The sequence below is a fragment of the Rhododendron vialii genome, chromosome 5a (genome assembly GCF_030253575.1).
Source record: "Rhododendron vialii isolate Sample 1 chromosome 5a, ASM3025357v1".
NCBI lineage: Eukaryota > Viridiplantae > Streptophyta > Magnoliopsida > Ericales > Ericaceae > Rhododendron > Rhododendron vialii.
In genome coordinates, this window is record NC_080561.1 from 9076197 (window position 1) to 9103792 (window position 27596).

Sequence of the window (27596 nt, forward strand, 5' to 3'; positions counted from 1 at the left end):
AAAAATTAGACAAACTGGCGAGGAAATGGTTGAAAACACAGATGTAGCAGACTCAAGAGAGACGTCGCCATTTTAACTTCAGGTCCACACCTTCGCTGGGTGTGGCGAGGTTTTTTCCCTCGCTTGCTTCGATTCCTGCAACGTCATCGTCAGTCAGCAGTACCACTCTCTCCACTACAGCGTCATCGTCAGAGGTTTGATTTTTGTGGGGTTTAATTTGTGGGTTTTTCAGTTCTGTGATTTTCGATCTATGGTTTTTTTCAGTTTTGTGGTTTCATCGGAGGTTTGATTTTTAAAAAATTTACAGACACAGCAAATCTGTGCACAGATTGTGCACAAATTTTTTATGTGGGGCCCACTAAGGGTCTCACACAAGTAATCCGAGTCGTTCATTATGTTTATAGGTATTGTTAAATCAAATACTTATAGGTATCGGATTGAGCTAATTTTTCTCAGGAGCCCTTGAAAAAAGTGTTTTAAACATAATGAACGGCTCGAATCACTTGTGTGAGACCCTTAGTGGGCCCCACATAGAAATCTGTGCACAGATTTGTTGTGCCAGTAGACTGGTTCTTTGATTTTTGGTTTCAATTTGATGTTTGATTTGTGGGTTTTTCAATTTCAGAGAGAGAGAGGTGGTTCGTATCGGTGGATTTGAGTTGTCGTTCACTCTCTCTCTTCTTATTCTAATAGGTGATTTAAGGGGGACCAGATCGGGTCAATTTGTTTTGGACCAATTTGGTTCATTTAGTGCATCCGAACCGTCCAAAAGTGTTTAGACGGCTCAAATTAAAAGAGAGTGTTTTTTGGTTTTTTTTTTTTTAAATATATCCCTTTAAATTTGAGCCGTTTAAAACGCTTTTGGACAATTCGGATATACTAAATGGACCAAACTGGTCCAAAGCCAAATTAACCGGATCCTTCCCCGATCTGGGTTTGGTGGATTTCTGTGTTTCCAATGGATGACTTTCAAAAATTCTAGGCTTCCGGTTTGATGCCCTTACTTTATTCTAAATTCCTATGGGTGTTGAGAGGCTGTTGGGTAGACTACAAATTTAGTGGCTAACTAATACACTTTTCCTAGCCAAAATGGCTAGAAAAATGGTTAGGGCTCTTTAGATATTTCCAAAACAACAGCACCCCACGCTCAATATCCACAGGGTTTTGAGAACGGGGAATTTCACTTTGGCTCCGTTTGTTTGGATGTAAAATGTTTTATCTATTTTTCAGTATTTAGTTATATTAAAAATGAGGAAAATATTTTACATCAATTGGATGAAAATGACTTACTTAAATTTTTCGTAAGTTATTTTTCAAAATGAATACGTTGCCTTCTATTGCAATTCTCACTGCTCAGTTTCCTCGATCGTCAGTCTTAACCCACGTTCAATCCCCCCCTACACTATTTTGTTAATTTTTTAAAATATTTTCAAGTACCAACTAAACACCGAAAAATAAATGTTTGAAGTTTGTTTAATGAAAAAATATTTTACATCAAAACAAACGGACCCTTCATTGCAAACAAGTACTAAAATCACAATTTACTTGGGCTGAATCCACACTGAATTACAGTGATTAAACTTTAACTAAATCAACTAAATCTCGAGCTAAGCATGTAATGACAATATGTCCGCTTGGTGGAACGAAAATGGCATCACGGTCGAATCTGTAGAAGCCGACTAGGGGAAGTTGCATAGCAGTACTATCCCATGGAACGCGACCATCAAATATCTAACTTTATTTGTTTATCATTTTGGGCATACTCTTCATATATCTGGAAAAATAACATTTGAGCATAATTAATTGTAACTTTATTTGTTTATCATTTTGGGCATACTGATCATATATTTGGAAAAATAATATTTGAGCATTATTAATTAAATCGCGTGTCTGACCAGCTTATGGGATACTTTGAAAGAGTGAAATAATTGAGGGGGCAATAAATAGTGAATATTTACTCCCATTAGATTTGCACCATATTGTCCTCCAATTATAAATTTTTGACGGAAGGAGACTATATATGTGAAATAATTTTCGGTAATCATGCATAGTTTAGTTTGATAGCTAATGTTTCTTCTTCTAGCATGTGTTTCATAAATTTTTACAAATATTTTATGATCGGAGGAATGCTGAGAAGAAAGATAGAATGGACTAACATTTAAACTTATTTCATAATAATATGGGAGGATTATTTTTTATCTTTATTTTTTTTTATACATTTATTAGTTTTCCTTTTACGCTTTTTTTTGTGAATTATTTGTTTGCCTCGATTAAAGAAATTGAAAAATAAAAAAAAATGTTCAAGAGTAATTGTTTTTTGAATAAAGAGTTTTTTAGATTAATTTTATCTCTATTCAAAACAGTTTTATAGTTTTGATTGTTTAACATAATTATTTAATTTTCCGTTTGACAAAAAAAAACATAATTATTGACATTTTAAATTTGTTCGGTCAAAAGGAATTAATAATTCACGAAACATTGACCTAAAACTACAAAATGTAGTTTTTTTTTTTTTTTTAAATTATAAGAACAAACTTTAATTTTAATTTTATTAATAAAGCATTACGTCCATTAATAATCACGCCCAGTCTCGTTAACCTACTTCATTGTTATTCTCTATGTTATTATAGGATGTCTTGCCGTCAAAAACAGAAGGTTGGAGCATGTATTCATGGAGATTCACCAACTGGGCATCTCTTCTGTTACTGGGTCTTGCTTTGTCCTTCTTCTTCTTCAGAAACCCACCTCGTCCTCCTCAAAATACGGCTGAAGGAACCCCCAAATCCATTTATGATTTCACAGTCAAGGTATTATGGGTTCTTTTGCAAGTTTCTTACGTTTTGAATTTAAGGACTTCTTCATGTCTGGCTTTTGATCTCCAGTTCCTTCCTTAGCAATTGATTGGGGTTTCTCTTTTTCTCTCTAATTAGCCCTCATTTTCAGATTTTCTGTCAGGGTACATCTGTTTGTGTTTTTATAACCAGGTGATCAGGCTAGCTTACGCGCACTTCGATTAGTCCCGGAGACCACCTTGTTAAGAAAATATAATCCTAAATTTGGGAATGGAATGGTTGACATGCTGGACATCTCCACTCATTGCCGATTGGATTTGAGATGGACATACAATTTCCACAAACCCAACATCCACTAGTAGCAGCCCCACTTGAAGTTGGAGCAAATGCTTCATATGGATTGGCCGTAAAGGAGGTGTTTCGAACATGAACATGACACCTTAGGATTTATTTGAAGTTTCTTTTGCATTAGAGGATTTCCAGCCCTAACCATTATCTCCACTAAAGAGCAAACCCAGTGCACGAGGCTCCTGACTCAAGACGGAAAATTTGATTAAAACCCATCAAAACTAAATTTCTCCATTATTGTTTATTTTGACTCGAATTGTTACTCAAATCAAGGTTAATCAAGTCACTAATCAACTTAAATTGTGGGTTCAAAACTTTTGTTCTGTTCTATCTTCTGTCATCCCTCTTTTCATTCCTCATGTAGTTATTTTGTTTGAGCAAGCATGTTGCGCTTCTTTTGCCAAGCAATTTCAATGTATGTGTTTATTTGCTGATTGATGGAAGTGCAGGATATACGTGGCAATAGTGTACCTCTAAGGAGTTACAAGTGGAAGGTTTTATTGGTAGTGAATGTTGCTTCAAAATGGTAAATGATTTAACCAATTTCTCCTTCAATCTATTGATTAATTGACATAACCAATATTGTGTTTAGTTCTATTTTTGCTTCGATTATTTTTTCTGCTCCGTTTCTTTGTATGCTTCTTATAGCTATACAGGAAAAGAATCTGCTACGTTTCTTTGTATGGTTCTTATATCTATGAAGGAAAAGAATCCAACTTCGGAATCTAATCTATGAAGCACAGACACTCCTAGAGATTGCCTTATTTGTGTCAGACACTCTGGCAATACGTGAAACGCCAGAGACACATATGGGACACGCCAAGTGCCATGCTTGTAAAATTACAATATTCTTTTATTTTGGGGACTGTTGGAGTTTGCCCCATATCAGTCAATTATCTCCCCCAAAACTAGTATATGAGTCTGTTCGAGCTCTCCAGTCATTGCTAATTGGTATTGAGTTGGATGCTTCAACATAGTATCAGAGCTAGCCAGCTAGGTTTCGGAGAATTTGATTCTCCTTGTTTGTGCCATGATTACATTGTTGTTTGTTGTGATCTATGTGTTCTGGATCGTTTGTTTACCTCTCCACATGCGAGTTGGGGGTCGCACATGCAGTTGGGGTTTTGGAGTTTGTCCCACATCGGTCAATTATCTCCTCCAAAACTATTATATGAGCCTACAGCCTCTTCACTCATTGCCAATTGGTATTGAGTTGGATGCTTTAACGGGGACAATCGGGGGGACATGTGAGGGACACTTCGGGGACAAACATGGGGACACAACAGGGTGATTTCTATAAATTTAAATAGTTTTTCCGGAGTAAAATACTTGTAACCTCAAAAGTATTGGACCAAAGTAACATATGTGTACGTGTTATACGCATCACTTGCATTCGAAAGGAGTCCAAAGCTAAATATTTGGTGGTTATATTGTACGTTTGCATAACTAAAAAAGTTATTTAAAAAAAAATGTCGTGTCCCCTATCGTATCCATGCCGCTATTTCTTGAGAATTGTTTTGTCCCATGTCCATTTCCGTATCTGCACTTCATAGAAGTCCATATTCATCTGTTATCATAACTCGCATCAAAACTCCGAACGGTTATGCTATTTTGTGCAATGATTTGTTTGTCAATACAGTAGTTGTTTATTCATCACACTAATAATTGTTTGTTGAATCTTCCTGATTGAACACTATGAGCCAATACTGGGATCGAGGATATCTAACCTAACATCCTCTAAAAACAAATGATTTAGTTTTGATAGCTACCTCTCTAAATCCAAATAAAATTAACGTAAAAGAATGGCAAGAACCTTCACATGGTAGTTTTGCTAAAAAAAACTTAGGCCATGTTCACCTGGCGTCTGGACTTATTTTTAGGGGATGTCTTAATTTCACAGATGAGTAATCCAACATTACTTATGTGAGGAGATTACCAATTCCCGATACCTCATGGTACTGGAAAATCCCCTATTCTATAGGATAGTTGTTCAATGAATACAAATAAACCCACCTATAATTGTTGCATCCAAACGCTGGAGAAGCAACTTCACATTTGTTGTGAAATCGCATGTCTAATCGCATGATACTGGCACTTGGTGGATGAATTCAAGCTGTTGATAGTGAAGATTTTCCCTCCAGAATTTTAACACGAGCTGTAAACTGGATATCCTCTCAGCATTTTTGATCAGTTCAATCAGTGTTGAGGAGTAGGTGAACTTTTATCTTTTACTTTTCCTTAAAATTTTCTTTATTTCTATAGTTGATACTGCTTGTGGTCAAAGAATTGAATTTCACGTTTTGCATTGTTCTCTTAGCTGTCAATATTCCACGTAGTTATAGCATATCCTGAAAGGTTTAACCCAGACCAGAAGTCGATTTTGAGGTATGCGGTCAAATCATAGAGGGGTTCGTTTCTACAAGAAGTATAGGGCCTTTCGAATTGAGCAAAACAGTGAATCACTTTGCTTCCATAGAGATATAAAATGCAGTATTGCTTAAAAAATGCTGGAATTGGACTTCAGATAAATATGCTGGTGATTAGGTGTTCTCTTCTGCTGCCTTTTATAACCAAGGGGTCAGACATATCAACTGCTGTTTCTATACTCCGAAGTCCAAAGTGTTATTGAGCATGCTAGAGAGGCAAGTTAGAATTAGTAGCTTGACTAACAACTTGTTTCAACTAAGAAGATTGTTTCAGTTGCCCCATCTAATGATGTTAAGAATGGATTGCAAAAAAAGGCTCTCGAAGTATTAAGAACTCAACTATGCCGATGTCCAGAGAGCATCACTCAGGCCAAATGAGAAGCCTTAGAAGAAAGGAAGTTAAATCTAAGAAACAAGTGTTGAAAGACGGCAATTGATGATATGGTGGTAACTATACCCCGCGTGATTATTTTGGACTTTTTTCCCTTGACAACCCATAGGAGGAGGAATAGGCGAACATCCATCTCGGAAAGGAGAGACCTTATCTACTATTCCTACCCTTAAATCTAAGCTGTTTTTTAGTTCATGGATAAAGTCAGCCCGGAAAATTACAATAACTAAAAAATTATTCCTCCCATGGCTGTGAAAAAGACCGATATTATCCTCAGCAAAGGACATGCTTTAAGCATAAAATGACATGTCTCAAATAGTACTTACAAAAACAGAAACTCTAAACTAGGGAGAGAAAAATGGTGAATGACCCCTTTGGCCATCTAGTTTACTTGTGGAAATATCTAGAGCTCTTTGGAGATTTCAGAAAAGATGAACATGGCCAGCTATTGCAGCATCAGAATGCTGCTTTTTTCTTGAAACCTACTTAGTTTCTTGGCTGATGACTTCCACTGCCTTGTTTGTTTGATACTAATATCAAATTGCAACATATATAACATTCATTCAACCATACATCAGCTGTTCAAACTAACATCAATGTTTTCACCTTTTTTTCTTGGGCTCCCTTTACCCAGTGGGTTAACACAATCAAACTACAAAGAATTGAACATGTTGTACGAAAAGTACAGAGACCAAGGTTTGTTCATGGTCCCCTAACCATTTTTCCAACTCTAGTTATTTTTGTATTTCCTTATACTTCTGATTGCTGATTTTGTTATCACAGGTTTTGAGATTTTAGCATTTCCTTGTAACCAGTTTGGTTGGCAAGAACCAGGAACTAACAAGGAGATCCAGGAAACTGCGTGCACTATGTTCAAAGCTGAGTTCCCGATATTTGAAAAGGTAACTACTCAAAGAGAAGAAGAGTGGATAGGAACTAAATAGTGATTCAGAAATCAAATGGCAAGATTTTTTTAAAAGATGGAAATAGCAGAAGCTTTTAAATACAGTAGAACCGGAAAAGTGCCTTCGCCAAACCCTTTCCCACTGAAAATTTGATTCTGTAAAATCCAAACCTTCAGACATGCATTCAAGATTTCAGGAAAACAGTGGCCATGCACAAAATTAGTTCTTTTGAAAAGTGTGAGTTTTCGGTCTATGGTTTTAGAAGCTATTGTAGTGTACCCCCACTGAGAATTGTATAATTTCCTACTAATCCCATTAATTGGTGCAAACCATTTGTCATGCTTTCAAAGAAGTCCTCATAACTTCCATTCTGTAAAGGTGGAACAGTATATAAATGTGTGTGTTTACCTTTCTCCTTTTGTTTGTTTTAAACTTTCATTATTACCACTAGAAATAATTCGATTTTTTTTCAAAAGATTTCGAGTATCCTACCTTTTGCGCTATACAAAGATACTTCATTTTCAGTTCTCTTTATCGTCATTGAACAGTAATGTTGATTATCCATACATTATTTTGTGTTTATGCATATTTTGAATAGTATTGTTGATTATCCATTCATTATTTTGAACAGTATTCCGAGCATCATGGAATTGTACGCATATTTTGTGTTTATTCAGCGACACACAACACTATTCATACGTTTGTATATCATTATTTTGAATAGTGTTGTGTGTCACTATTTTGAATAGTGTTCTGTGTCACTGAATAAACACAATAAAATTATCCATACATTAAACGAAGCAAAATTATCGTGACTAATCTTTTGGCTCGTATAGATTGAGGTGAATGGAGAGAATGCAGCACCAATATTCAAGTTCTTAAAATCAGAGAAAGGAGGCTTATTTGGAGATGACATCAAGTGGAACTTTACTAAGTTTCTGGTAAACAAAGAAGGAAAAGTTGTCGAGAGATACGCTCCAACTACATCACCCCTTGAAATTGAGGTTTGAGCCATATACTTTTGTGTGTGTGTGTGTGTGTTTAAAGGGTCCATTATGCCTCTCCCTAGTCAGCAATTGCCTAGGTGAGTTGGTATGTGGAATTACTCTCTTGCCCTCCTTCAAAGCCATATACTTGTCTGTGTATATTTACATATTTTGTTTATCAATCTTGCTAGGGACATACGCAATTTACACGAACACTTGCACACTCATATGAATGGATGGTCCGTGCAAGTGTGTGTATAAGCTTAGTTGTAGGAACCTCCTATGTGGGTGGCGAATCCACCTCAGACACTCGCTCCCGCACTGTCAAGTCAGACTCTTCTATGGACCTCACTCCCATTGAGAAAGAAACCTGCTCCCAACTAGGATAGAACCTCGTATGCATATAAAATACCAAAAGAAACAAAAATAAAAGATACCAAGCAAGATAATATGAAGTGTTGATAAAATACCAAAAGAAACAAAAATAAAAGATACCAAGCAAGATAATATGAAGTCTTGATAAGATAATAGAAAAATATTAACTTAAATTTGCACAAGTACTTAACATAAACATGATAATACTTAGTCACTAAGACAATATTTGCAATTGACATGAATGACGAATAATAACATTTAATTGCATTGCATAGTTATATTTTCACGTATTATTCCTAAATGCTCCCTGTGGCGCTCCCGAATGAGGAGCTTCTATGATCCTCTGCTCTCCTGCCTCCGCCCCCGCTCGGGCAACTAAGTGTGCAAGTGTTTTCGCAAATTTGTGTGCTCTTTAGTTTTTTCCTTATGTTTAGTTCTTTGTTGCCTGATGGTTGACTCTCTTGAAGTGCATTAGTAGCAGCTGATTAGTGTTTTGTAATTTTTTTTCTTTGATGACAGAAAGAGATAGAGAATCTGTTGGGATCTGTTTGAGCACCAACTCTGTTCACCTCCTTTATAGAATTAAACTTCTGTTTGACCTAGCAACAATTTTGCTTGTATCTAAACGGATTATGATAGGTTCGTGTTTTTTAATTCTTGCATGAGTTGAGATCTTTGTTAATAAAAGAGTCTTTTCATACGTTTATTTTTTTTAATCAGCAAAACAATTTTGTGAAACTAGAACAATGGTATCAACAAGACCAAGGAGGGCAGGGGTGGAGCCACCTTGAGACAATGGGTGGCATCCGACCCCCCTGCCTTCCAAATTACAATGGAGATAGTTATATTTTTCACCCCAAAATTGCTTACTTGACTCCACTTTTACATTACAATTTACCCCAGTCCGTTTAAAAGTTTGGAAGTTGAGGAAAAAAAGAGGGCAAAGTAAAATATCCTCACTTCTCCCCCAAAAAAAACCCCCAAAAATATCTACTTAACTCCTTTTTGTTTACCATTTCAAAGTTTTTTTTTTTACTATCAAGTAGTATGAAACAAAATTTTTTTGTGCTATAGGAAATTGACCCCACTGCCAAGAATTTTTGACTTCGCCCTTGAAGGAGGGCCTGCACACCTCCCAATTATTTTGCTCAAGGCGTGTACAATAGCCTAGCCAAATGGATTTTTTTTTTTTAGCTGTTTTGACAAGCCAAGTCTTTTTAAGCTGCAGGATCATGCTTAGAGATTCTCACACAATCCTACGGCTGACAAATACTTGGTACGTCAGTACAAAAAAAATTGGTGCAGAGGATCTCTAAAGCTAACGCAGAGAGTCCGTAATCATAGTAAAAAATATACTCAGTGTACGAGACTCTTGCCATTACGGGATCTGGTGAAGGGTTGATGCACCTTCTCCTTAAGCTTATTTCTACCCAATAAACATATTAGAATGAGCCATGTATTTCATTGTGAAAACTGTGTAAAAATGAAGATCTTCATTGCAAGTGGTCGGTTCAATGTATAAGTACTTATATTCTGTCGCTCAATGCTTCAAATCAAGTCTCTGTGTCCGTTTGATGGGGTTAAACCTACTCTTTATCACTCATAGCACTTGGTGGAATCTAAGTTCCGGCCTCTCTATAGGTGTCCTGAGATTCGCTAGCTATGAATGGCCATGTGCATGGTGTTTAAGGCAATGCTCCCTAGTAGTACCGATGCCTTTCTTTTTTTATCTGCAAAAGAAATATATTAAGAATCGCTAAGGGTACATCGATAAGAGGAGCAATAAACCCACAAAACTGCCACATTTTACCCTTAAACATTAAGAAAAAGAAAGAAGAAACATAATGAGAAAATACGGAGTAGGAATCAGCCCATGTGCTGCAAGCTTAAACCTTCAATTTCCTAATCCCCTCCAAGCATCTCTTGAAATCCTCAATCCAGTAATCACTTGGGTTGAATTTGCTCTTGATCCAAATGGCTATTCTAGTCTTCACCAACTCTACAGCTTCACAGACAGGCATAGTCTTGTTATGCACTGTATCATTTTTCTTGCCAACCATAGGGACCATAAGATAGCATTAGAAGCCAACATTCCAGATGTGTTTCTCCAAGTTTGGAATCCATTATCAAACCAGCTCATAGCTAATTGGAAATGGAAGCAGGGCAGACCAAGACAATGTCTGAACTATGTAGGGCCCGGATCCCTCAATTTTTAAGTGTCAACAAATGTGATATCTAATTTCGATTATTATCGATATTATTACTGTAATATATGTTCTTATAATCTGAATAATTTTTCTTGATTTAATAAAAAAACATGTTACTTTATATTTTCCCATTTCTCAATTTCTTCCATAAACAGCAAATAAGCGTGTGAATGTTGTCGTAGCAAATAACCTACGTTAGGCTAGAATTTGTTCAATGTACAAATGTATTACAGTACATTGGAAACAAAAGCTCTACGTTATATCGATTGTACGTTTAGAGAAAAATATGTCGGTTAAATCGGGCCCCCTCGGCCAAAATCGTAACTCCGCCACTAGACCAAGAGTACGTGGTTTGGAGTTTCTGCAGCCTGGGAACAACGGGGGCAAACTGCTAGGTTCAAATCCAAAATGACACTCCTCAAGAGTTCTGTTTAATTTCCATTTTTGAAGGACAAAGGTTCTTCCATACTGACATAAGACAAGGATTCTTAAAGTAGGACCCCCAAATTGGGGAGCCTGCTGTCCCCGTGTTTGACCCATTCAGGCTGTCCAATTTCAGCAATGAACGGCTCAAATTTCATCTCGACAATGAATGGATGAACAACTAAAATCTGTTCGAACCTAGATATATACCCAAACACTATAAGCAGACTTATAGTGAACACCACCTTGTCTTGATTCCATCTCCGCTACAAAACGCCTCTCGTTGAATCAGCTTCTGTACCCTAATATATAATCTTTTGTACCATTCTCAGACCAATAAAAGCTTCTTCTTCTTTTTTGTTGCTATTTTCGTAAAATATAGAATAGTGTATATATGCATACAAAAATTCTGAAATTTATGCAAAAAAAGGTTCATGTTATTTGATTGTATGAGAGGGGAACGTCAGCATTTTCCCTCTCCACATCTTGTCAAACCTTTTATTTTCAGTGCTCCACAACATTAGTTTTGGAATCCAACGGCTGAAATGTGTTTTTCACAAGGGAGAATTACATTTCAGTGGAGAGAGGGGCAAAAGATGCCCAACTCATGGACCACTTTTTTTAAAATTCATCTAAATATGAAAAGGAGAAAAGTAATTTCCAATGCATGGAAAATACTATGTAAAAGGACTAATATACCCATACATATTTGAAACCCTAAAAATTAAGTTCTTACTTTGTGTTTTTTTTCCTGACGCCCCACCCTGACCCCACAACCCCATTTCCACATTTAACCCCCCCCCCCCCCCAATTTGATTGTTTTTTTTTTCTCTTTATTTCCTTTTCTTTCTTTACAGTTTGAATCTTCTTCTTTTTCGTTTTTTTTTCTCTTTATTTCCTTTTCTTTCTTTCTATCCGACTGTTTTTTTCCTTTACAGATTAAAAAATATAGTTACAAAAATAAGTGTTTCAATTTTCAATCTGTTTGAACCGGTGCAAAGATATTATTTTTTTATCATTTCATCCTAAATGGTGGTAATAAATTTTTCACTCTAAGGCCTTTCAATGTGCACCCTAAGAGAACTCTAAAACTAAATAAGGAATCTTAGGGTGTTCGTTGAAATGCCTTAGAGCCAAAAATTTACTACGACCATTTAGGATGAAATGGTCAGAAAAATAATATCTTTGTACCGGTTCAAACGGACTGAAATTTGAAACATTTTTTTATACCATTTATATATTAAAAATATAGTTAAAAATTATGTATTTCAATTTTTTAGTTAAAAAATATAGTTGAAACACAAAGTCCTCCTTTTATAGCCTCCAGAAATAACATTTTTGGAACACGAATCAACACTCTAAGCATGAGGTGTAAGTATTGCCTCTAATGAATCCGACTGGTTTTTTTTTCTCCTTTTTTTCCTATATACATATTAAAAAATATAGTTAAAAAATAAGTGTTTCAATTTTCAATCCGTTTGAGCCGGTGCAAAGATGTTATGAAAATAAGATGCACCTTGTATCAAGGTATCAAGGTGTGTTAATTTAAGTTGTCCCATGTATGAATCTAAGTTGCCCCGTGTATGAACCTAAGTTGTCCTTTAAGTTGCCCTGTGTATGAATCTAAATTGCCCCATATATGAATCTAAGTTGCCCCGTGTATGAACCTAAATTGCCCTCTAAGTTGCCCCGTGTATGAACCTAAGTTGTCCTCTAAGTTGCCTCGTGTATGAATCTAAATTGCCCTATGTATAAATCTAAGTTGCCCCATGTATAAGCTTAAGTTGCCCTCTAAGTTACCCCCCATGTATGAATTAAAATTGCCCTATGTATGAACCTAAGTTGCCCTCTAAGTTGCCCTATGTATGAACCTAAATTGTCCTCTAAGTTGCCCCATGTATGAATCTAAATTGCCCCATGTATGAATCTAAGTTGCCTTCTAAGTTGCCCCGTGTATGAATTTAAATTGCCCAATGTATGAACCTAAGTTGCCCCGTGTATGAATTTAAATTGCCCCGTGTATAAACCTAAGTTGCCCTTGATTCATGACAGAAGGGAGGGGTATTTTTGTCTTCAATTCCATGTCTTGAGAATTATTGTTTTCCTTCCCATGATTGAGCAATTCCAAAAACATGGTCCATGAGTTAGGCATTTTTGCCCCACTATCCACTGAAATGCAATTCCCCCTTTTCACAATCATTTAATGGGCCATTTTCCATTCAACACTCTCAAAAGGCAGCATAGCACCTTACATATGTCTTTACAATTATTTTCACGTGATGGTGCTCCAACAGCAAGTAATTAATAATTTTCCGACATCCCATCCCCCTCTCTCTCCCTCCCTCAATATTCTCTTCAAGGTGGTTGGTGAACGTTAATCAAGTGCTACAACAACACCTCACATGCATACATAACATAAGAAATTAAGACCACACATTGAATAATGGCCATGGAATTATGGAGCAAATCAATGGTTAGGATTTATAGAGAGATAAGATTCAAAATCCTCCTCCCTTATTATGTAGATTCTATAAAAGTTGCTGCCCCGCAATCTTAAAACCAAAAAAGAGGGGACCGCTCTGTTTCACCGCTCCTCCCACCACAGTACTCAATCATATTGTTCATCTCGGCAATCAATGGTCCGGATTTTAAAAAGACTCTTTCACGAAAGAGAACGAAAGTGTTCTCTTTCATCTTTCGTGTTCTTTCGTGAAAGAGTCTTTTTAAAATTCGAACCGTCCAAAATACTTTTGGATACTTAATTTGAAAGCGATGGAGTGTGGACACCCTATTCTAGACCATCCAGATTAGTTTATTTACAGTCTTTGATTCCCCGATGATGATTAAGGTCAAGAACATCCCGAGATTGTTGGTGTGTTCGAGCTTTGAGCGTCATGAACCTCGTTCAAACCTTTGTCGAACCTCTTTCAAACCCTTGAAGCCAGAATCAAATGGCCTCAACACAACCCTATTGGCTTACGCTGGTGCCACTCGGGCATGCGCCAGTAAGCTGCCACGTGTCAGTCATTGACCGTTGACCCAGTTATTACTGGCGCATGCAGGTCCCTTCTTGGCGTACGCCAGTCAAAACTAGTCAAACCATCACTATTTAACCACGTGCTCGAGACTTTTATGGCCACCCCGACGTAATCTACAGTTCCCTGATGATTACAATCGTGCAGCCGGCTCCCCCTCTCTTCTACACCACCTTTCAACCCAAGTCCCATGCATTTAATGCATGGAAACTTCTCTTCTTAACCCAATCAGCCCTTAACCAGCTGGTTACTGCCCTCTCTCCAGTCCATTCTTGTGCTATAAATACCCCCATTGCATTCATATGCAAGGGGTTACCACCATTAAGAGTCTACAAGTTCTTTTTCTCTCTCTCTTGTGTTCTTTGTTTCTTTTCTTTTTTTTTTTTATGTTAAAGAGTAAGCAAAGAGCACATTCCCTACGCATCATACCACTCTCACATTCTTCATCCATCCATCAAATTTCAAACTCAAAGCTCAAACATCTCATCAAACTCCATCCAAAAAGGTATACCACCTTTTACTTTGTAATCTGTTCTGACCCCTAAAGGGTGCTAGCAGGGTCAAGGCTGGTAAGCAATACCAGTCCTGGCCCCAAAGCTGGCAAAGTTTCAAGGATCGTATAGGATGATTAATGGCACACGCCAGTACTATAGAGCCGTACGCCAGTTATGGTGGTACGTGCAATACTGACGTGGGGATCATTGATCGTCCATTTTCTGCTTTCCTCTTCATTTTATCACCTTATAGCATGCTAACAACCAGATTACAGCTTTCTGTATTTTAGAACTGTGTAGCTGTTTATGGATATTATCTGCTTTAGAAGGCCTCTGGGATCCATCTGGTCGTATTCCAGAACCCAGATAATGCAAAGTCAAGCACTGACCAAATGGTGTAACTGGCTTACAGGGTCTTCTGACTGGCGTACTGATAGGCGCGCAGAATTCATGAATTTAAGCGCCTAAGTAAGGGAAATTAGCGCGTTAGACGTGTATTTAATTCTCATTTTCCATTTAATGCGTGCACGTGGTTGGGTTTTGTGTTTAAGCTTGATTCGCAGGAAATTGAGATGTTTTGGCGGTAACGAGAAGTATTCGGAAAGGCCATGATGGAGTTAGAGCGCTAGGAAGGCTTTGGAGACTAAGTGTTGAAGTAGAACTCGAGAGAAAGTGATCAGAATCTCCGTGAGCGCTACAGGAGAATGAGTTCAGCGCTCAGAAGTGGCACAGCGTGTTGCACAAAGTGATCAGAGAGTTGGCGAGCGCTACACCCTTTTTGGTGTAGCGCTACCGAGAGGTTAAGAGGGAGGAACGACCAAAGCTAGGTCAACGGAGTCAACGCCTCAAAGGATTCGCGAGCGCTATACCCTTTTTGGTATAGCGCTACCGAGGGTGTTAATTGGCTATGGAACGGTGGCGTTTTGGGTCGTTGCGGGTCCGATTCCGATTTGTTTTAGGATTTTAATTGCAATTAAGGGATTAATATAAAAGCCCTCTTAACACTAGTAGCTAGGTTAACAGAGATACGTACGTTTTATTTTCTCTTTGTTCTTAACTTTGGCTGCTGTTTTCAGGAGATTAATTTCAAATTCAAGTTTGATTCAAGTTCTTTAAGGTTTTCCAGAATTTAATTGGTGTTCTTCTCTGGTAATCGTATCTGTTACTTTTTCACAAGGCTGTGGTATTGTGTTATTATTTTTTATTTCAATTGATTGAAGCATGTTTAGATCAAGGGTTAAAATTATTGCTGCATTCAATAAAGTTATGAGTGAGTAGATTCATAGAGTGCAGCCACGGGGCGAAGGCGTCCTGTGGCTAGTTCAATTAATGTTTTTACCTCGGGTTCGAATTAATTTAATTTTAAAGCAGTTTTAGAAGACGAAAACTCTTCTAACAAACAAAACCCAGGCATCGCCGAAATTCGAATGCGCACGAAAACTGGTGACAGGTGGTGCGCATTTGTTAGGGATCCTTTTTCCTATTCTAAAATCAACAAATTGAATAATTGTGGCCCGAGTAAACATTAGTTAGGCTAGTTGCGGACGCTGGGCTCCCACGGTTGTACTCTCCGTTTTAAATCCCGTTTTAATTAATTCAGTTTGGTAAGTTAGTTAGTAAATCAACCTGTTTAAACGAGGGGTGGCTACCTAAGAGCTAGGTTAAACTAGAATTCAACACTTTTGAGTCAAACACCGTCCGTCTGTCTCTGTGGTTCGACTCCGGTACTTCCGGATATTGTGCTACACCGGTCGAGGGTCTTACGCTTGGGACGCGTCTTTGTTTTAATTCACCCGGTCGGTCAAGCACGTACGGCAGTTATGACTGGTCCAGTGGCTGGCCCTTGCATGATGGCTAAGCCCTGGTCTCTCTTGCTTTTCCCACACTGTTTATGAGGTTTTCCTTTCATTTCACGCTTTTTAGATCCATTGCTGATGCCTGTAACTGCAAAGTTTGTCCTGGGTGTGCGATGATCCTTCCAGAGCCCAGAAGGTTGAGATATAAGAGCTCTGAACTTAGATTTACCGGCGCACGCCAGTTGTTCTGTGACGTACACAAGTCGTCTCTGTATGCAATGGCCTGGCCAATGCATACAGCTTCTTCTTGCGTGCATCATTTTGGATTGGTGTGTTCCCAGTAGGGCTGCAAACGATCCGAGCCGCTCGCGAGCGGCTCGGAGCTCGGCTCGATAACGGCTCGGCTTGGCTCGGTTCAAGACAAAAACGAGCCGAGCTCGAGCTCGAATCCTGGGCTCGTTTCATAAACGAGCCGAGCTCGAGCTAGTCGAAACTCGGCTCGAATTGGCTCGCGAGCTCGATTATATAATATATTTATATATATATTTATATATATATTTTTTTTACATATTTATATTTATTTATATATATATATATATATATATATATATATTTATATATATTTGTTTCATAAACGAGCCGAACGAGCCGAGCTCGAGCTCCGTAAATACATATCGAGCCGAGCTCGAGCTCGAGCCCTGCAGCTCGTCACGAGCTCGAGCCGAGCTCGAGCCAACTAAATTTTTGCCGAGCCGAGCTCGAACACTCTAAAACTCGGCTCGGCTCGGCTCGTTTGCAGCCCTAGTTCCCAGTTTGTCTAAAACGCTTACAAGAGCTTGTTCTCAATCTATTATTCATTACTTCAATAAATCGTCCATATCATATTGTCACATAATGCAACTTGTTACAGTTTTAATCTCCTCATTAACTGTTCTCCCGTCCTAATTGACTGAAAATGGTCAATGAGAGAAAAATGCAAATATTTTACAAAATACGAGTAGAGACCGATCTCCTGATTGGGCGAGAGAGGTGCCATAAAACCCTTTCCCTCTCATAACCTGGCTCCCGAACCTCAGATATCGAAGGTGACGACGGTCCAATCTACGCCTTTTCAAAATCAAACAACGTAGCAAACGTTTCAAGTTCGGTTCCGTAGGTGCATACCGCAAAACCTGAGTGGCGACTCTGAATTGTAACGTTTTCCGGTACTCTCCAAAAAGGGCGCACCCGATTTTATACGCAAAGATAAAATTTCCAGGGGCGTGTGCCCACATGGAGGGAGCGGTAAAATCAAGTGGGGTAGACTTTCTGACCAAAAAATCCAATCGCAAGTCTCAACACAATCTCTTGCAAAATCAAACTTGGAGAAAGCTATAAGAAATATTTGTCCATTCATTCACTTTTTCACTATATTATTTTTCCTTTTCTAGCTCCACATTACACATGACTTGTCTGATCTTTCTTTTTCTCCTTTCTCTCTCTAACATCACTGGCATTTCCTTTCTTTTTCTTTTTTTTCTCTCTCTAGATATATTTTCTTTCAATCCAACTGAAGGACATAAATAGACCAGCAACATTTAGTTCTTAGTAGTCCCCATCTGAATTTGGCCGTTACCGTTAACGTTACCTTGATCGCCTTCACCGTCGGTACCAATAACTCTCTTGTTCTTCTCCAACACCCTCATCGTCGTCCTCCACCCGAAGAAGGTGCCAAACAAGACCTGCATTTCCTCGAGGGTCTTCCCCTGCGTTTCGGGTAGCAGCATGTAAAAGAACACCCATCCAACCATAGCCACTCCCATAAAGAAAAAGAAGGCCCCTCCGATGGTAATCGCCTTCGAGAAGGACAAGAAGGTCATCGATATGATACCGCTCATCACGCGGTTCATAGCCACTCCCATGCTCATCCCCTGGGCCCGCAGCCTCAAGGGGAAGATCTCGGAGCTGTAGACACACGTGATGGGCCCCATACCGATGGAGAAGGTCGCAACGTAAGCCAGCACCGAGGTGATGGCCAGAGCTAGGGCCCAGTATAGTTTCTTGGTGGATTGGTCTATGATTGTTAGAAAAATCCCTAGACTGGCGAGGGACAGGATCATTCCGGCGACGCTGGTTAAAAGCAACGGCCTTCGCCCAACCCGATCCAGTAAAAATGTGGCCACGAGAATGAACATGGTCTTGACGACTCCTACAGCCACCGTGCAGAGTAGCAACATGTCTTCGTCCGTTATACCTGACAAGTGATGCCACCAATAGTAAACACGGGAAATAATTTTGCAATTATTTGATTCTTCATGAGAGAAATCTGAAATGTTTAAAATAATTATAAAAAAAAACTATACATTAATTATATCTTAGACTGTTTTTGAGCAATCTAACGTGAATTTATTTGTGTTAAATCTTTGCTCAACTTTTTTTCTCCATTATACGGTTTTTTTAAAAGAGAGAATCGAAAAAGTAGAAAAAACATAACCAAGGCCGGCCTAAGGTATTTGGAGGTCCTAGGCCAAATCATTAAGTGGGGCCTTAAATTTTTTCGCAATTATACAATAATAAAAGATAATTATAATTTAGATATCTAAAAAATCTACACCACATTTCATGCAAAATATTCCCTTGTATTTTCTTTGGCACAAGTCCAAAACTTGGTAGCAACAGATTTTGCACCAGCCTTGTTTTTTTTTTTTTGGACAAATAAAAATTTAAAAGAAGTGTTATGGGCGGGATTCGAACCAACCCGTCTTATATTTTTTTTTGTTTTGAACAAATAATATATATAATTACTCCTAACGGGGACCCCTCTTTTTGAGCCAAAATTTCGGGCCCCAGCTCAAACATAACTAGCAATAAAATATAAACACAAACTCCATGGGCAGAAAGATGAATTATTTTAATTAGATATAGAAGACCTAAGTTCGGATTTTGAAACAATAATTGCCAATGCATGTGGTAATATACCAAGTTGATGTAATTTATTATTTTTATTTTCTGCTATACCTGCCTTCTTGAAAATTTTGGGGCTGTACAAAACGACAGCGTCGATGCCAGAAGTTTGTTGAAAAAAGTGAATCCCGATGCCGGCGATGAGAATATGCTTAACGGTGGGCGTGGGGTGGAGAAGCAACTCCTTCCAAACATCTTCTCCGTGGCTGCGCTTCGGCATCTGGACGACGTCGTCGTTGCACTCCTCGGGGATCCCGGCCGCCTCTTTGATGTCTGCCAGCCGGAGCAAAGCCTCCTCTTTGGAATCGGACATTCTATCCAGGACTCGCTTCGCGTCCCCGAGTCGACCCTGGAGGACGAGCCACCGGGGCGACTCGGGCATCGCTAGGACTCCGAGGGCCAGGAAGACCGACGGGATCCCTCCGGCTCCGAGCATGAGGCGCCAGCCTAGGTGGAGCGGGAGCTTGGAGAAGGCGTAGTTTGATACGTAGCCCAGTAATATACCTAAAACAATGGAAATAAGATTAGTAGGAATTAGTGGACGGAAAATGCAAAGATTTTCTCTACATGGGTGAAAAATACAAGTTTACTCGAACATGGGTGAGTTTACGCTATTGGCTAACGGTATTTTCAGTATTTTAGTCTAAAAGAAATATCCACCATTTTTTTTTTTTTTGATCAGAAATATCCACCATTCAAGACAATTAATTTTTCTTAATTAACTTTGTTATCTAAAGAGTATTATAAGTATAAACAAGTGGTATTTTACCGTCTATCTGAAGACAAAAAATTAAAGCGTAAACTCACATTTAGGATCATTTTTCCTTGTCTTGGTTGGCTTTCTTCGGGCCAAATACAATTTTATATAAAATGCTGATTTTTTGAAAAATCATTTGCAAAGCTTATCATTATTCCTTTTTTACAAAAAAATCATAATCAATTTTTTTTTTGTAAACCGAGGAACAACTCTGCAGCCGAGCCACTGTTGAACCCAATTGCGCAATCCAAACCTCAGGGGAGACTAGCACAGCAACCGACCGCTATGACCCCCCACTTCAATCATGGTTTGTCTCCAGGGGGAATCGAACTCTGTTATATTGCAAGTGCAAGTTTGCCCTTACCATGTTGATAACCCACTGCCCATCCATACGCCCTCAGTGAGTTGTCAACATGCTAAGGGCGAAATAATTATTTTTGGCCGGCGAAAGAAATGGAAGAAGGCATCACAACGAAGGGCCGAACATCTTAACGAAATTGACATTCACGGACCTCGAAAATCATGTGCCCACCAAAGCCCCGGGAGAAAGACAGCCAGATGGCAAGATGCCAAAAAAACCTCCCAACAAAAACAAGAAAGTGCAGTACTGCTACAGTGGATGAAAAAGTGAACGCCAAAATTGGCTCGACCAACAATCAATTTAACGATATTAGAAATAGAACACACGTGATTTCTTGGTAACACAGTACAGTAGGAACTTTTAAGGACCGTCTAGGTTCAGATTCAAGAGGGATCAAATTGACAAAATTGAAAGATAAGGGAGAAAGAAGAAACAAAGTGTATACTTTGAGTACTGATACTATTATTTCATTCGACAATTTAATCTCTTCATTTCATAAGTTTTTTCCTTTTAAAATTTTCTCTATTTTAAATTATTGTTAGGCACTTAGGCAAAGGCCGCCAAATAGGGCCAACTCTTGCACGTGTACAATGTGGTCTCATTATTCAGTGCTCCAACTCCACACCTTTTCATAGAATCCGGTGATCCATAGTACTATCACGTGATGATACAATGATTTGGAATACTACATGGAGGTCTTCGCCTCTTCGGGACTGCTCTATATGGTCCCCTTCCGTTAAGATTTTATTTTTTTTAAATACTTATTTTTCGTTTTATTCTTTCATAATAAATTACCATCAGGCTTCATTTCTTTTGATGTAAATGTTTTACAATATAAAATATTTTTTTCAAAAAATAAATTTTAAAAATTTACTTTTCGATGTTTGATTAGCTCATGAAAAATACATAATTGTTTTTAGATTCCACCTCAGCACATAAGGCCACATTTTTATTCCTTCTAACCAATGTTTTACAATATCTAAAAAGAATTTTTCAAAAAATTCCCCATAGATTCCTCCTACTCTCAACATTTCTCTCTCTATCTCTCTCCACTTATTACCCCTACTATTTTTCAAAAAAAAATTCAAATTCCAATCCAAACAAAGCATTAATTTTTTTAAGGAGAAATTTTTCAGTGCCAGGTGAGTACCATGTGGCGCTCGCTTGGCACATCCGGGCCGTTCATTTCGGTTTTGGATGACTCGAATTTGGAGAGAGAGTGATGAGGTGAGAGGGGAAAGAGAGAGGATTTTAATTTGGGCCGGTCAATACACTTTTGGATGACCCAAATGTGCTGAGCTGGCACCACACACGTGGTACCGGAGTCCGACTCCTCTCCAATCGATAGGGAATCGAAAGATCCTCCAATTTCAATTCAATGGTTAGGATTACCCTAGTATTTTCAGCTTCATAGCTCATATGGTATTCTACGGGCATCCAATTACTCCCCAAATATCCCCAATTATCACATCTCAAGCACCAATTTACCAAATTCCAAACATTAGTAAAATTTCATATCGAAACTTTAATAACAAGTGCAAGTTCAAAGAATTATCAGATTTACAAGGTTAATCAAAGAACTCCTTTTGCATTTTTTCTAAAATATTTTTTCTGGAAAAATTATCTTATGTTTAATTACTCAATTTTACGATTTCTTTCTAATCTTCATAACTGAATCTTAATTTCAATTTTCTTACACACAAGAACAACTACATCAATGAACACACAACATAGTGCGAAACACACGTGAAAATATACTAGTATCGGTAAAAAAAAAAAAAACTCATGAGTTACAAAATAATATAATATCAACGAAAAAAACGATGCTAGAAGAAAAAATTATTGATATATAATTAGTAAAAAAATCCTCATGAGCTATATGATATCAGTCAAAAAAAATCTTCATGAGCTATATAAAAAAAGTTTTTCGTTTAACAGGGAGAGAAGATGCCGTTCAAAAAAAAAGAATTTTTTGTAAATTTCGAAGATTAATGAATTTTTTTTGCCGTTCAAAAAAAATGAGAAGGGAAGACGCTTATGTAATTGAGAAATATTTAGAGAGACTAATTGGGTGCCCGTAGGCTTGAGTTATTAGGATAATCTTGACCATTGAATTGAAATCGGAGTATCCTCTATTTCCTGTGGATTGGAGAGAAGCCGAACTCGTGGTACCCACCCGATACTGAAAAATTTGCCATATACTTACACCATGTGCAAAAATCGCTAAAATGAGTAAAGTTACGGTAACTTTGATTTCCTAAGGAAACGGGGGACCATAGGGCACCGAAAACAAAAACAAAAAACAACTCACGGCAAAAAAAGAAAGAAAACAATTTCACCTCTTTGATGCAGAATGTATTACTTTTAAAATATTTTCCTCCTCTTTTTTTCAGCTAAATACTTAATTTAATTTAATTAGTGGAACAAAAATTATGAAAAACACGAAAACAAATATTTGGAACAATACCGGCGTTAATGAATACTTCAGGAAACGAGGTAAGAAATCCGCGAGACGAAGCGGGGGAGACTTCGGCCGTGTAGACGGGGGCGATCATGGCGGCGTAACCGACTCCGACGCCGGCGACGAACCGGCCGACCATGAGGAAGGCGTAGTTGAGAGCGAAGCCCATGAGGAGTGCTCCGACGAAGAAGAGCACGGAGGCGAGCACGATTGTGTAGCGGCGGCCGATCCAGTCGGAGGTGCGGCCGGCGGCGAAGGAGCCGATCAGGGAGTAGACGTTCAGGATCCCCATCAGGACTTCCAGCTTGGTGTCGCTAATTTTCAGGTCCTTTTGGATGAAGAGGCCGGCCCCACTCATCACCCCTATATCTGCACCGTTGAAATATTAATATTCGTTAGATCTTGTTTAATAGATGCAATTTATGTCTTTTATACAGTGTAAAATTTTTATTTTTTTTATTTTCATTATATTTTGAGTTTGAAAATTAAAAAAAAAATTAGAAAAGAAAAGTAAATCGGAAAGGAGCCTTGGTTATGGAATTTAGACAAAAAGAACAAAGAATCCATTGAGCTTTTTTTCAATTCTTGTCGGTCCGGGGCAGAAAGATAATCGGAGCTTGTTAAATCTGACTAAAACATAATGTTGTGTTTGGATTCGAATTTAATTTTTTTTTTGAAAAAATAGTAGAGGTAATAAGTGGAGAGAGATAGAGAGAGAAATGATTGGAAATAGGGGGAATCTTTTGAAAAATTCTTTTTAAGAAGCAACGAGAACACAACATAATCACTTCTAGGGGTGTTCAAGAAAATCGCCCGAATCGTAAAACCGGTCTGATCCTGACAGAACCATCCTATTTGGTCCTGTTCTGCGATCAGGTTATGGTTCCAAAAAAATAAGAACTATTAATTTTGGTTCAGTTACTGATTCTCAATTAATGAAATGTGGTTAGAACAGAACTGGACCATTTAAAACTAAGATAAATAAAGAAATACATATGTGTGTGTAATTAAATATGTATTTGAATTTGGTAGGTTAATCTTTTCCTTGCTAAACTTAATTTATTTAGAGATGAAATCTCATTTATTATGAAAGCTTTTATTTTCTTTCTTCATTTCCTATTCTAGCAGATTATCTTTATATTTCTTTAATTTTATAAGTTCACATTTTGTGAATAAGTATTTGGATGCTTATTGGATAGAATCAGAGCCAAACCAAAATTGGACCGGTCTTGCAGTTTGGTTCTGGTTAGGTTCCATGCATATATTGGTTAAGTTCTGGTTCCCAATTTTTTAGAACTGTTTAAAATGGTCCGATTACTGATTTTCTAGAGAACCGGACCAATCCGGACCGTGTACACCCCTAATCACTTCAGATTAGACATCGTTTGCCATATGAGTTCGTAATGAACCGTAAAAGCTCGAAACTAAACCGGACTGGATCCTGAGGGACCGGAGGTCATGAGCTCAGGCCATTTTCTGGAAGTTTTCCTGTTCGGTTGCAGATTTAGAATTCGTATGCCAACACTTTCTATAGAAAATCGTTTTGAAAACACAAATACTACTCATGCGTAATAATCTCCTCTCTTTTTCCATGAATTCATTTTGCATACATAATTCCCGGTCGTTTCTCACAAAATAAATTACTTCTCAAAAATTCCTTTCAAATTTGTTTGTTGTCGAGAGTTATGTGCGTAGCATTCCTCCAAAATAAATAACTTTCCAAAATTCCTGTCAAACTTGTTTCAGAAACTTCAATATTTTTCTTGTTTGCTCAAATTATTCCTATTTCTTGCAGCTCATTTGGGTGGTGAAAAAAGAAGAGATAAAGAAAGGGGAACAGAGCCCTTTCTTACCATATTTTTGGAAGATTGGGCCGGTGAGAAGAGAAGGGCCAATCAAATTAACTTTTTTTTTTTTTTTGATATTTTTCTTGCCAAAATGTTCAATCGAAATGAGGGATTTCACCAAAAAACTGTAACCCTTTCCAAAGGGGATATTAGGGAAGTGATTTTCTAGTAATATAGAAACAGTTTCAGTTTTATTGCAAAATGAGTTCTATTCGGAGAACTCCTTTATTTTCGAAAAGCTGGTTCTCGAAACAGAAACGCATATAATAGAAAAGAGAGAAAAATGATTATGAGAACAGAAACACATGCAGATGAGAGAGGTGTGGTTTGGAAGATAGTAAAACATACCATAACCAAGTAAGATGGAAGCCATGGAGGCCAAAATGGCACAAGCGAAGGCTTACTTGTTCCATTTCGGTTTTTTCGGGGAATCGAAAGCCGGAATCGTTGTAATACTATTCTTCTGGCCGGAAACGGGAATCCTAATATTGGCTTGAGGCTTCCCGTCCGCCATCGTTTAGAGAGAGAGAGAGAGAGAGAGAGAGAGAGGTGTATGTTAATATGTTATGGGTACTGGAGGTTCAAAGGGACAAGAGCATGGAGGTAGATGATTCGAAGGTGTTTGATGATCCTATGGATATAAAAAATGTGTTGTGGAGGGCTGTGACAAAATACATACTGAAAAAGGCTTGGCCTTACCTCATCATCAGATGGTGGTGATGACTGATGATTACAGACCAGCTATGTCCTGGAAAGGTCAAATATTGGACTCTACTAGTGTTTACTGGTAGTATCAATTTTCAGAAAGAGGACCATCTTTAACTTGAATTAGCCTTGGAGAGGGGTTTGGCCGAGCGAACACGAAAGAGTAAAATAAGTGTTTGTTCTCTTTGAAATTGTATGTTCAAATCCCCCGAATTCTAAATATTGGAGTATATTGTTAAATACTAATATATATCGGTCTGTGTCGTTAATTATGGAGTCTTCCTAATCATAGTGATAAATTATTTGTTTTTGGTGACAGCTGGTAAACATACGTGTGCTACTAACCATAGAAAGGGGACAGAGCCAGGATTTTGTAGACACGGGAGCTGAAATATGAATAACATTTTGAAATTTGAAGGTTCTAAAATCTTTATAGTTTGTTTGCTTTGGATTTTGAGAGAAGTATTTTGGGTAACGGATTAGATAGAAAAAGAAATAAAATTAATAATTGAAGGAAAAACTTTTGAAAAACCGTGTGCAGAGGGGTGAAGTGAGGTAAGTTGAGTTTTGAAATCCGAAGTGAGGTAAGTTGAGTTTTGAAATCCAAAACGAAAACATTCTTAAAGCATTTAAATAACACTCAATACCAAACACAATATTTACGTGCTCTTAATAAACAAAAAAAAAGAACTAATATTAATAATGAAATTCAAAAAAAAAAAAAAAAAAAACCCCGAAACTACGCTGGGGCCTTGGCCCCCATATGCTCCTTACTAGTTTCGTCTCTGGCTTTGTTTCCAACAACCCCCACTGACTATGTACATAAGATCAATTTTTTATATTTTGTTTTTTCATGAATATCTGAATCAATTTATGCGCATCTCAAATAATTTCGGGATATAAATTCACCACCCACTTGCGGGATTCCTAATTAAAGCATAACAAATTCATGTATGTGCTGACTCTAAAAAAGTTGATAACATCTAACATGTTTCAAACCTGGAATCTTATAAGAGAGCAAATCTCAATCCATAGACCTTATTACTAGACCAACCCTTGGCGTTATCTACATGGGATGTTATTGGGTTTGTGTGACTAATTTTTTCCCAAAAAAAAAAAAAAAAAAACAGGTTCTGTTTTCCAATCAACCCGATGGTCAGCGTTAATTTGTTCCTAGTTTTTCTGGAATTATCCCCAAATAAACAAACACTAAAGCATCTGCATTGGAGTTTAGTATATTTATGTGTTAAAATGTGTATTAGGATAAAAATGGGTCCCACAAGTGTGTGTTAGATATTGTTAACATAGGAATGTGTTAGAACATCTACGATGAGTTTAGTAAATTTGTGTGTTAAAATATGTGTTAGGATAAAAAATGGATCCCACAAATGTATAATAAAAGTAATAGACATTTATATTTTATGGTAATCCAGTTATTGTTTGCTAGCATAGTTGTCAAACTTGGTATACATGTTAGCACACTACAAGATTTAACACACTCTAGCACACAAACTAATATAAGCATTGTGGCACAAAAAATACATTTTTGTTTGCTAAGTCGTAACGCACACTATTAAACACACTAATTAGTACACCCATTGTGGATGAGAAAGCATAATTAAACGGATTTGGGGTAAGGGATAGCAGAATTCATAAGCGCTCAATCTCACCGTCCATCTCGATAATTAATGGTGTAGATTTTAAAAGAATCTTTCTTGAAAAAATTATTTTAAATTTGGACCGTTCAAAATATTTTTAAACAGTAAATTTAAGCGTTGCTGTTGCTGTCCCCAAGGGACAACAGCCCCAGTCCATGATAAACATGACATGATAAACATGACATGGGGAACTGTCTTACGTATATGCATTTTGGGAAGTTTGGATGTGAAAATTCAGGAGTTTTTTTTTTCTTTTCTCGTGTATGGATTTACGGATAAAGAAAATATCCTTTTCGGTTGGCTGGAGGTTGGGAATTTCAGACCAGTTGGTAAGAAATGAACTTGAGTAAGACAGGTCTCTCAATCGCAAAGTACGTACTAGTACTTTACGGCTTTTATTTTTATTTTTTTTCTTTATTCAAATTTTTTTTATGAATTATTGATTCATCTCCTCAAGAGAAATTGGAAGAGTAAAAAATTTTGATCCAAACTTATAATTTTTTAAATAAAGACAAAAAAAATAAATCAAAAAGACAGATATTTTGGCTTATTTTTTCTTCATCCCAAAAAATCCAAATTTTTTGGAGTAGCTTTTTTTTTTTCTTTAGTTAATTTCACACAGAATTTATGTATTTGTCCAATATAAAATGAGGTAGATAATAGAAAGAAGTATAAGAGCCATTCCT

At 37.6% G+C, this 27596-nt stretch overlaps 2 protein-coding genes across 4 annotated transcripts in view; one reads left to right on the forward strand and one right to left on the reverse strand.

Annotated features, from left to right (window-relative positions):
* The first annotated feature begins 2610 nt into the window (after positions 1-2610).
* Positions 2611-27596, forward strand: part of LOC131325700 (probable glutathione peroxidase 2) — an 88607-nt gene continuing 63621 nt past the window's right edge. For 2 of the 3 annotated variants that reach the window (XM_058358103.1, XM_058358104.1), the window contains exons 1-5: positions 2611-2807; positions 3590-3666; positions 6592-6653; positions 6741-6859; positions 7699-7866. In XM_058358103.1, coding sequence (XP_058214086.1) covers positions 2664-2807; positions 3590-3666; positions 6592-6653; positions 6741-6859; positions 7699-7866 — 570 coding nt within the window. In that variant the 5' untranslated portion in view covers positions 2611-2663. Of the gene's footprint in view, positions 2808-3589; positions 3667-6591; positions 6654-6740; positions 6860-7698; positions 7867-8742; positions 8924-27596 lie in introns of those variants that run through there. The other variant, XM_058358102.1, reaches the window with a different exon arrangement.
* On the reverse strand, positions 17678-25189 carry LOC131325677 (polyol transporter 5-like). Its single transcript, XM_058358068.1, has 4 exons — positions 24896-25189; positions 22707-23069; positions 19176-19625; positions 17678-18411 (listed from the first exon to the last, which is right to left on the reverse strand). The coding sequence occupies exons 1-4, from the start codon at positions 24918-24920 to the stop codon at positions 17756-17758; spliced, it is 1494 nt and encodes a 497-aa protein (XP_058214051.1). The 5' UTR covers positions 24921-25189; the 3' UTR covers positions 17678-17755.

Coding starts and splice junctions, on each gene's coding strand:
- LOC131325677 (XM_058358068.1), bottom strand. CDS start 24,920: ATGGCTTCCATCTTACTTGGTTATG. Junction 19,626..22,706: donor TGAAGTATTCATTAACGCCG/GTATTGTTCCAA, acceptor CCATTGTTTTAG/GTATATTACTGGGCTACGTA. Junction 18,412..19,175: donor CAAAATTTTCAAGAAGGCAG/GTATAGCAGAAA, acceptor ATCACTTGTCAG/GTATAACGGACGAAGACATG.